The following is a 12,017-nucleotide window of genomic DNA, read 5'->3' on the forward strand; positions in this document are numbered from 1 at the left end:
TGGGTGCTCTTGATCCGACGGTAGCTGAGGCTCGAGCAACTTTGATGGCAATCCAACTATGCAAAGAAGAAGGTTTTACGAAGGTCCATTTCGAAGGAGATGCCTAGACTGTGGTAAATGCAGTGAATTCGAAGGAGGTGGATTGGAGTGGAGCTGGATTATTAATGGAAGATATTCGTTGCGAGACACAGGCATTTTAGCTTTGGCGGATGTCATTTGTCAGTAGGGAAGAAAATAATGCAGAACATTCTTTATCCAAATTTGCTATAAGAAATTTTGTGGATCAAAAGTGGCTTTATGAGTTGCCTGATTGTATTAAGGATCTTATTTTGATGGAGCAAGTTGCTCTATCAAGCTGATGATTTAATCAAAACTTACTATTATAATCATTTAATTAATGATTTAACGCTCATTTTAATAGGTGGTACGATATTTTAATTAAAAGTCAATGGTGGGTCATGCCACTATATTGAAGTGCCTTGAGGCCTACCTATTGAAAGGCCTCAAAGGCCACTTACTGGAGAACCTAGGAATTGATGGGCTTCATGACAAAGCTGCCCAAGAAAATTGGCTAAAGGCTTGTGCACTGGCCTATAATCTAAGGCCCAAGGAGCTCTCAAGAGCTCAGAAGTTCTTGAATCTTGAGAGCTTCTTTTAAAACGTTTGTTAAACGTAGGGGTGCAAAGGCGGGCGGTCGCTAACCGCTATAACCGCCAACCGCCTAACCGTCTAACTGCCTAACCGCATTAACCGCTAACCGCCTAACCGCATTAACCGCCTAACCGCTATAACCGCCTAGCGGTTAGCGGTTAGTGGTTATTGGGTCTACTAACTGTAACCGCTAACCGTTAACCGCCATTTTATATAATATATTTTTATAATTATAATTATAAAAATATTTATACATATAGCATAATCACTTGATCATTAAATCACAATTTTTTTAAAAAATAATTAAATCACAATTTGAGTATTAATATATTATCACTATAATTTATATGATTATATCATATAATCACTTGATCATTAAATCACAATTTTTTTAAAAAAAATAATTAAATCACAATTTGAGTATTAATATATTATCACTATAATTTATATGATTATATCACATGAGATTGATCATTAAATCATTTGATTATATAATAACAAATTATACATATATAATATGACATAACTCATAAGTATACCAATTCATACTAATACAACAATTAAATATCTAGAGACTTATTTTCAATGTATGTTATAAACTTTATAAGTCTATATAAGTCTACATATGTATATGAATAATATAAATGTATAATATCAATACTTAATCATATGATTCAATGACAATTCAAATACTTTATTCAAGACTTCAAATGAATCATATTATTAATGTACAATGATGATATGATTCGTATAATATCAAATTAAATAATTGACATTGGATTAAACAATGACCAATGTGTTACTTATAAACACAATTTAAGTATTAATGTATTATCATTATAATTTTAGTAATTTATATATTATCACTATAATTGATATGATTATATCACATGATGACTTGATCATTAAATCATATGATTATATAATAATAAATAATACATATATAATATGACATAACTCATAAGTCATAAGTCTACAAGTTAATCATATGATTCATGTACAATGATAATCACAATTGATTCAATTGAATTAAACAATATATTACTTATAACTACAAGTCTACAATTTAATTAAAACATTATTAGATACTTTAGGAAATTAGGATTTAGGAGTTTGAACATTACCATTTACTATTAGATATTAAGTTCCTAAATGGCGGAAGGCATAGTAAAAATAGTGAAATCCCTCATAAAATGTTTGATGAACCAATACAATAAGTTTAATGCTAGTGAGTCGTCTACCATTCAGGCAAATGTAGGAAGTTCAAGTGATAATTTGAATGTTGGTTGTGATGTCTTGGAAGATAGCGACTACCAATTTAGGAAGATGTTTTCCCAACACGTTGAGGAAGATGATGATTTGGCATGTAAGTCAGAGTTTGATCAGTATTCATTGGATGGGTGTGAAAAAACAATAAAAGATTTTGATATTTTAGGTTGGTGGAAGGTTAATGCGTCCAAATACCTATCCTCGCAGAGATAGCTCGTGATGTATTTGTCATTCCTATTTCCATTGTTGCTTCTGAATCCGCATTTAGCACCGGTGGACGTGTATTAGATTGCTTTAGGAGTTCATTGTCTCCACTTACCGCTGAAGCCTTGATTTGCACACACGACTAGATAAAGAACCGCCTAAGCGATGCCGAGTTGGAGGAGTTTTTGGCAGAATTTGATGAGCTAGGTAAATGTTTATAAATTAGTTATTTGCAACTTCATTTAGTTTTCATTATTTATTAATTTATTTTAATTATTTATTCATAAATGTGACTCAACCTTCAAGTTCAAGTGCTGCTTCATCTTTTGCCTAGAGGTTTATTAGTAACGAAAGTTATTATTTTTTGAATTGTCATAGTATTTTAATTACGATACAATTATATTAAGCACGTTTTGATATGTGTACATGCTTGTGCCTTAATATTATTATGTTTAATATTATAATTTTTCTTCTTTTGATGTCCACAGGATTTGCTAGAGGACCAAATGAGAAGATTGATGAAGTTTTAATGTTTTATTTGTATCATTTAATGTTTTATTTGAACTTATTTTATATGCTTTATGTTGAACTTTTTTTATATGTTGTGACAGTTGTCTGAATTCTGAACTTTTTTTTGTATGTTGTGTTGAATTTTTTTTTTTTTTTTTTAAAAAAAGTTAACCAGTTATGATTTAATATTTAAGGAAATTTTTTTAAAGTACAAGTAAATGTAAATTTTGGGTCAAATATTTTGGATTTTTCAATATGAGCTCTTTTTATAGCAATTGGGCCCAAGAAGATATTAAAAATACAAGAAAAAAAAAATGAGGGTAAAAAAAAGCTAAAAAAAAAAAAAGCTCAAAAAGCCCTAAAGAAAGCCAAGCTCAATTTTAAAAAAACGGTTAGCGGGCGGTTATCTATTTCGCTAACCACTAACCGGCGGTTAACCGCTAACCGTTAACCGCCTAGCGGTTAGTGAAATTTACTAACCGCCTTTGCACCCCTAATTAAACGAGCCCGCTTTTCAGGCTTCTTTTGATAATGACATCAATGCCCTCAAGACCAACAGCCACCTGTCATTGTCTCTTCAGCGTTTACCCACCAAATGGTCAATCTGTTTCTTCTTCCTCGCTTTCTCCCAACAATTCCTTTCCAAATTTTGCGAGAAAATTTATAAAATAACATTTTCTCGAGAAAATCAAAGCCAAACCAATGGTTCTCTGATCTCAGAACCCTAACTGGTCACTTGAGGACGATGAGGCCGACCCTCCCTGATCACTTCCTGAGCTCTAACGCCATCTTTTCCTCTCCAATTCTTGATGGAACGAGACTCTGCTCTCCATTCGGAGCCGGAGAAAAGCGATCCGGAGAACCTGAAGGTGATCGAGTGGGAAGACTTCGAGGAAGAGCTTGCGAGGTTGTGGAGCCTGTCTGCTGCGCTGGCAGAAGCTAAAGAAAAGAAACAAAGTCTCCAACAAAGGCTTGAGGCCGTGATTCAGGTAGGGTTTTAGTGGATGCAGAGGGATTAGTCGTTTTTTTATTAGGTTTTTGGGGGTAATTGAACATTTGTGCTCTTTTTGTTGCCGAGAAAATGTAGAAAACAGAAAATGAAAGATAAGTTTGAGTGTTCTTTAACGTAGTTAGGGTCTCGTGAAGCTAATTTCTCCGAGTATTTGAAGGAAGAGGAATAAAGCAAATTTTCCCTTCTGGATTGATTTTCAAGCGCCGAAATCACAAATACTTATGCCATTGGTTGAATGAAAGCTTGAATTTATTCTCCAATTAGGGAGTTTTGAATTTAGGAATTACTAACTTGATTCATTCTGCTGTAGAAAAAAAGGTATAAAAGTTGTGAGCTGTTAAAGGAATTCGCCATGTTTGAGCTGTTAAAAAGGAAAATTCAAGATATTGCGTTATATGCAGCACATTACTTCTACGAGGGTCTATTTAGTGGTGGTTTTGACGTTTTAAATATACGGAGTCTCAAACAATGTGACAACCTGCTAGTAGGATTCCATAGATTATATATTGGTAGTATTTGATTATGGTATGCAGGGAAAATGCAGTAGAGGAAGGGAAAGGTAAATGGAGTATCTTTAAAGAAATATTTCTTTTGAACAAGATCTTGAATACATTTTCCATGTTGCATCCCATAGATTCCCCAATAAAAAAAAAAAAATGGTTGTATTTTTTAAGGTTTTGAATCATATGCTTCATTTGGTTGCTTTGAAGCTCAGGGAAGAACAAATATAGTGATAACAAGTTAACAGCAATATTTCTGGTGTTCTGTAATTGTTTGGTTTGCCAGTGCAAAATATTACACAGACAACACACACATCTATATATGTATGCACGTGTATAATGGTTATATTGATTCATTTAGTTGTCTAGATTGTTGCACCCTGAAATTGGTTGCTGATTCATCGTAGGAAAAGAACATAGAATAAAGTATCATTGTATTTGTTTTGTTGTTTTGTTTTCTGCGAAAAATAAAAAAAGGAGGAAAAGCTCTTTTCAACTGAGACTAGTACTTAGTTGAATCTGGTTCATTTGAAACAAATACTTTGCTTGCTTGGGTCCCTTTCCTGTATTTTTACATGCACTGGATTTAGAATCTTAATTGAATTTTGTTTTTCCTCTGTTTCTTGGAAATGTAACAAAGCATTAAGGTTCGTGTTGTATGTTCCATTTAGTTATTCTGTCTCTTAATTTGAACAACTAACCTTTGTCAAATTTTAGAATAGCTTTTGCCTCACCTTTGTTTGCTTCTATTCATTAATTTTAGAGAAGTGGGAAAGATGACTTAATTGAGCCTGTATAATATGTGAAGATCACATAATGAGTTGTTCAGTATTTGCCCCCAATGTTTCTTAGTAATTTATTGCAGACAAGAAAATATACAAGCCATCAAGTTTGTATTTGACACCTTACAGGAACTATGTCTTTATAGCCCGCAAAGTTGCAGGCCACAACATTGGAAAAAGGTCTAAATCCATCAATTTTTTTTTGTTTTCATGGGCGTTAATTGATTAGCCTGTAAAGTAGCACCTACATGAACTATGTCTTTATAGGTCTCAAAGTGGCAGGCCACAACATTGGAAAAAGGTCTAAATTTCATCAAATGTTTTTGTTCTCATGGCCTTAATTGATTAGCCCGCGGATTAGCGGGCCACAACGTTATGGGCAGGTTAATGCTGAGTCATTGAATCGATTGAATGAGCTTGACGAGATGCGTGAGAAACTGGAGGCTAAAAAGAAGGTGATGGAAAGGATGTCTATGTGTTCTAAGCTTGCAAAGGAGGATGCTAAAAAGCAACAGGAACAGCTTAGCGTTGAAGTTAGGTCGCTATTGCTAGCTGGGACAGCGCTTTCTGTAGCAAGGAAGCGATTGCAGGTAATTTTTATTCGTACTTGTTAAGATACCAAATATTAATTGGATTTTCATTAAGATTAGAAGAAAAGCTGGAAATTTTGTAGTTTTTAGTCACATAAAGTTGTGAACACTCTGCTTGTATTTACTGATCAACAGTGTCTTGAAAATGAGCTTGAAATAATTCGTGGTAAACAATGTGTATCGGTTGATACATCTGCTATGAAGTCGGTGAGATATTAACATGTGGGATAGTGAGGGAAAACATCTCTCTGAGTTCAAAGTTTGTTAGCCAAAATGTATAGTGACCTCCTGAAATGACTCTTGGTTCCTGTTAAAGCAACATTGACACCCGATATCATGATTTTGAAACTACTAGAATTGGAAATTAATGGCCTGTTTGGTAAAGTTTATGCGCTTCTTTCATTGAGGGACAGAAGTGGCCAGTGGGGGACTATGCACAAGGCTGTGGCTCTTTCGGCGCGAGGAAAAGGCGTTTTAGGGTCTAGCCTTGGTTAAGGCAAGGTGCTATGGGGGTGTCATCTTATGGGGTTTTCCTTGGCTGTGTAGCCTGTGTTTCTGTTTGGCTGGTACGTTCAGATGGTGGTTCCTGCCTTGGGCTTTTGGGGGTGATTTGGGTCTTGTTGTGGTGTTCATTCTGTTTTGGGGTTCTCTCTCCTGTCACAAGAGGGTGTTTGAGGGGTGATGTGGGGTGTTTTCTTGTGGGAGTCATTTTGTTTTGTGGGTCTTAAGGATGGTGGAGAAGTGTGTGGGGGTTCTCGATTGTTGTTACTTTCGTTTATGGGTTTCTACGGCTGGCTTTGGCCGGGGTTTTCCTCCTCTTTTTGCTCTTTTGTTTGGTGGTCCTTTTGTATACTTACTGTGTACTTTAGGGGTGCCTTACACTTTCAATAAATTTCTTATTACTTATCAATTAATGTTTGGTTGTACCATGAAACCAGTTGTCTGCTATATGTTAATTTTCAAATTTTTCATAAATAAAAAAACCGTAGATTTCTATAAATATGATATAGTCTTAGAGGGAGAGTGCCATACTCTCTCTCTCTCTCTCAATGATAAATTTATTCCTTGTTTCTTCATGTTCTTTTATGTCTACCCACTCAGAACACATTTTAGAGGATGGCTGCTTCTGTACATATTCATCCTTTACAAATCAAATACTGAGGCTTAGTGCCATTCTTTATCTTATTAATGTTGGTTTCTTGAAGCTTGGGGTTTGCAGTCTGAGAGACTGGCTTGGTTACAATACACGTGCATTATGCAATAGATAATTTGCTGTACTTTCAGTAAATGCACTATGATTGTTGTTTTACATATGATACCGTTTTATTGTTTAACTGCTATCTTTCTAGGCACTCTTCTTTTAGGTTTTAATTCTACATGGGATGCCTGCATTGTCAAAGTTTCTGTTTGTTATTTCTGCACTTGTAAATCATTAGATCTCTTTTGGGTTGCACTAGGTATGCACTACACAATTTGCTTCATCTGTTAGTTATTATTATATTTTTTTTCATGAACAATAAGTGGTTTTAATTCAATATATGGCCCCTACTGTAGATTATTCATTTTCTTTTTTAGTTGTAAATCTTGTACATTTGTTCTTTAATTATTATTATTTTTTTTAATCTGTTGCAAAGATTACTATCATTGCAAGTCTATTTTTTTTATGCTATCAGCTATTTTCCCTGCGGGCGGATGGTTACTGGTATTTTAAATTTGCATTGGTGTACCAGAAACGCTGATCATGTTTATATTGCAGGATTCAAATAGGTTACTTGCTGGAGAGAAGGGTTATGTTAGTCTCAGAAATTTGCAGAAGAGGCTAAGAATGAGGCAACAATATATGATATCTCAAGTTTCATTGCTCTATCCTGTAAAGATCTCAGTTGGACCTGCACAGGAACAAGAACTTGAGTTGTTTCCTAGCAGTAGTAAATCAGGTATATTCTAGTGTTTTGAAACTTGCAACTAATTGTATTTCATTCACATTGCATGAAATGAACTTTATGAAAGCAAGAGCTTAGATAGCCAAAGAAACTAATGTCTCAAGATTACTACAACTCATCCTGTGTTGACAATATTGTTATATGCTGGTATTTGTTCACGTTCCTGATCTATTGGAGATCATATGGATAATTCTAGATTTCTAGCACTCACTTTTAACAGCTTATCTTTTAAGTTTTTCTTTCATGGGCTAATTTTTTTTTTTTGGTTTATATGCTCTTTTTAAAAGGGTTGTTTATGGTTTTTCAGGGGTACAGCCAAATCCAAGAGAGATCTTAAAAATAAATAAATAAATATATAAATAAAACACATTGGACCCTCAGGCCTCAAAGAGGCGCCAATTCCTTTCACTTTATACTTTTGATAGTTTTGTAGTGGTGACACCTTGTAAATGTCTGTGTATCCATTATAAATTCTGTACTTTTAGTTGACTGGATATGCATTCTGATTTGTATGCTTCAATTTTTATTTCATATTTAGGATGCCATGTGAACAGGTGACATAGTTTAGCTGTTATGACTTGCAACTTTTTCATAATGTTTGTTGCCTCTGAACTTTTGTGCTAGATTCTGGTTTCGTTCTTAATTTCTTCTGTTTGTACTACCAGGGAGTTCTGCTGGATCAATACCTGCTAATCAAGGATCCTTAACAATCTTAGGTCTGCATTTGACTCTGCTTCCTTTTAAGAAGATGAGTTTTTTCAGTGATAAGAGGGAGGTCCAGAGATCTGCAACTGCCCTGGGATATGTCGCACATGTCTGTTCTTTCTCTTTTCTTGACAGTAACATAACATTATCACCTAGTACATTCGTTGATCATCTACAATCCATTCCTGTATCTGATGAATCTCTGCATCCATTTGGTTTGGACTTAGTATATTGATAATTCACTTTAATTTATCGTAAAAGCAACTAATATTGTTTATTATGTTATAACATATGAGTGCATTTTAGGCAGCAGCTTTTTTCTTAACTTGTTGAAGCCTGGTTGCTGAACCAATATATTGAAATGTACTTTATCATCCTGATTTTCTTGCAGGCTGCTTCTCTTATAGCTTCCTACTTAAAAGTTCCACTGCGTTACCCTTTGCGCTTGGGTGATTCTCATTCATTTATTATTGACTGTGCACCTTCAATAGAGCCCACATCATCAGATCCATCATCAAGTACAGAGCTTTTAACGAGTATGAAGCACGTGGAGTTTCCTCTGTTTTTAGAAGGTCAAGACATAACGAGAGCTGCTTATGCTGTATTCTTGTTAAATAAGGTGTGCTTCCTTCAATATGTCATCTTTGGGCTCTATTACTTATAGCACATTTAGTAAAATCAGGTTGTTTGGACTTTAGTCTTTATGGGAATTCTTCTAGGAATGATTTGTGGGAATTCTTCAATAGATAGGCCCAGTTTATATTGGCATATGTTTTTCCTGTTTTCACTTAGCAAGACTTATTTGGAAGGTAATTCTTGTTACTGTGGCTTATTTACATCATAAACTTTTTTTCTTTCTCTTTGATGAAAACATTATCGTTTTCTTTTTCCTTTTAGTTTACTTTTGCATAAATCGTATTTGTTGTTTTGACTACTGATTTAATTCTGGATGATCTGATTTTTTTTTTGTTTTTCCTGTGGTTGTAGGATTTAGAGCAGCTTTTGAATTTCATTGGTGTAAGGAGTTTAGGACCACGCCATCTATTGGCTAATTTGAAGGAGCTTGTAAGAACTATCCAGTCTTCTGAGTATAAAGATACGTGATTCAATGTTCTTATTAGTACTGTAAGTTTAGCTTCTCTGTAAATGGATTAATTATATTCTTTCTTGGGTGCAATTTTTTGATGGAGCACCTTCATGTAGCTTTGTCGGTTATTACAGTTGTTGAAGCAAATTGTGCTTAATGCAAATTCTTTCTTCGAGTCTAACCCGTAAGAATTTGATTCAAAAGTATTAACTCCCAAAATATCTCCTTTATTGGTTAGAGATTTGCATGCTTTGTTTTTTTCGAAGATAAATGTTTCTTTGCATTCTCGCATCTACATCAACGCAGACTTGGCATGTTGGAGTTTTTTTTTTTTTTTTTTTTTTTTTTTTTTTTTTTTTTTTTTTCAAGTTATGTACAACTTGGTGGATGTGGAACAATGATTTTTTTTTTTTACATTTTCTTTTGTTCTTTAGACAAATAAAAGGGCACGATGTGCATGTACAACTTGGTAATTATCGATAGAGGTAATAGCATGACATATTCTGTTTGGCGCCTTTGTCGGTCTTCTTATTTTGAGAAAGTAAATAAGAAAACAATACACCCTTCGATTAGCGGATTAGACTCGTTTCCATTTTAAATAAAATTGAGAGAAACCAATTAATGGAAATGATCTTATTACTTAATTATCATTTTAAAAACTAGCCCTAAAAGAAAAGAAATATGGATCTGGATCCCCTCGAATTCTTAAAGAATTTGTTTTTCTTACCAAAACAAAAACAACTTACGCTTTTTCTTCCTCATGTCAAAGTGAAAGAAAATCTTAGCCTTTTCAACTTCTTCCAGTAATTCTGAAATAATAATAATAATAATAATAATAACAAAAAATTGCAGCTTCAAGAAAAAAATCTCACACTCAAGTCCCCAAATAACTCAGAATTTGTTCCCACGTATCTGAACTAGCTCAAAACATTACACTTCAAGAAAATAAACGACAAACACATTGGTGTCAAAAAAACAAAATTATTCGTCCCCTAGAGGTAGCTCAATTAGCTGGGACTACGCCTAATTAAGTGGAGGTCATTAGTTCGAATTCCCCTCTCCTCTCTTGTGCAGACATGTCAAAAAAAAAAAAACAAACAAAACAAAAACAAAATTATTTGTCTTTTCCAGATTTTTTTTTTTTTTTTCAGAATTTCCAGAAGAAGTTAAAAAAGCTAAGATTTTCTTTCACTTTGACATGACGAGGAAAAAACGTCAAGTTGTTTTTGTTTTGGGAAGGAAACGAGTTGTACGTTGTTTTTTTGTTTTGAGATGGAAACAAAACAAATAAATCATTTCTAAAAAAAAAGATTATTTATGCATTGGTTTAATGGTTTTTTTTTTTTTATTATTTTATTTAATTTTTAATTTTTAATTTTGGGAATATAATGAGTTATTTTGTTCCCTTAATAAAATCATAACAGGTGGCATTTGTTTTAACCCTTAGATATAATGGACAACCAAATTTAAGAATTTGAGAAACTCGAATTCTCTAAGAATTTGAGGGGATCTAGATCCGTATACAATTGGATTGATGGTTATTAAATTGAGAATTTAAGGCTGGACTTTTATTTTAGGTTTTAATTAACATTTAATTATTTTTGTATTTATGAGCTAGTAAAACGGATTGAGACGTGATAATTCCCCATGATAGAGATGCAGAAGCATGAGGCAAGTAGAACCGGTTAATCAAGGTTTTTACGAAAACAATACACTCAAATGCAAGATTTTCAAAATAAAATGTAATTTGGTGTATATACATGTGCATATGTTATATTATCATTGATTATCAGAAGAAATGTGAATTTTTAAATAAATCATGCAAATAGTGAGTCAAGCTATATTTTTATATCAATGATGCATAATGTGATTTTTTATATATTGGTGTGATCATAAGATTTATATGTTAAAATTTATAAATGTGAATTATATAGATTGATTTGGAAAGACATTGGTTTATCAATGTGATAGATGATAATTTTATGGTAAAATATGATATTGAGTTTTCAGAAAGTGGAAATTGGCACCTCATGTATGATTTATGAATTATTAATATTGATTGTAAGCACATCGATTATTATTTGAAACTTCCATTGGTATAATGAGATTTATAATCTTGGTACTGATACTAGTACTAGTATAAGGGAGTCGAGCGCTTTATCCCAAATTTTGGGATTGTGCAACCATGTATACTTTAGAAGGGAAGTAATATGGCAGTTGGTCATGGTCGGGTGGATCCCTCACGAAAACTACACGGGCAGTCCCATGGCTAGAGGCTCCAAAGAGGGTTGCTTCTTCTTGCCCAAGAAGAGGCCTCAATCCTCAATATATGGACCACAAAACCTGTCAAATGGGGCGAAAAATGTTTGACAACGAATGAATGACATTGGGAGACGGTTTTGATATATTTTGAATCATTGCATTATTTTATTGCTCATAGTAAGTGTTGGGAATAAATTCACACTACAAGCCCATCAAATTCTGGGCCCAATGGCCAAGGATAGGCCCATAAAGATATTAATTAAATAGCAAGGACTATTTAATTAATTGATAGTCTTATGTTCCAATTATGATAATATTGGAATAAAGACGTCATACTTATCTCTACAAGATAGCTACTCAAGATTATCTCTACATGATATCTGTTGAATGTTTATCTCTACATGATAGCTGTTGAGTTCTATCTCAACTCTGGACTCTCAAACCAATTCAAATAAGAAGATCCAATCCAAGTCTACTTCATCTCTCCGAGCCTATAAAAAGG

The 12,017-nt window shown here is 33.7% G+C and overlaps 1 protein-coding gene across 2 annotated transcripts; it reads left to right on the forward strand.

The window, feature by feature from the left end:
* The first annotated feature begins 3,228 nt into the window (after window positions 1–3,228).
* Window positions 3,229–9,483, forward strand: LOC132179141 (vacuolar protein sorting 38). 2 transcript variants are annotated; one of them, XM_059591788.1, is made up of 6 exons: window positions 3,229–3,623; window positions 5,312–5,518; window positions 7,275–7,455; window positions 8,127–8,275; window positions 8,558–8,785; window positions 9,154–9,483. In XM_059591788.1, exons 1-6 carry the CDS (start codon window positions 3,444–3,446, stop codon window positions 9,268–9,270), a joined length of 1,062 nt encoding a protein of 353 aa, XP_059447771.1. In that variant the 5' UTR covers window positions 3,229–3,443; the 3' UTR covers window positions 9,271–9,483. The 2 variants fall into 2 exon arrangements, with proteins under 2 accessions (XP_059447771.1, XP_059447772.1); XM_059591789.1 differs by having other exon boundaries at window positions 3,534–3,623; window positions 5,290–5,518.
* Window positions 9,484–12,017: the final 2,534 nt, after the last annotated feature.

Source organism: Corylus avellana, chromosome ca4 (assembly GCF_901000735.1).
Source record: "Corylus avellana chromosome ca4, CavTom2PMs-1.0".
NCBI classification, from domain to species: domain Eukaryota; kingdom Viridiplantae; phylum Streptophyta; class Magnoliopsida; order Fagales; family Betulaceae; genus Corylus; species Corylus avellana.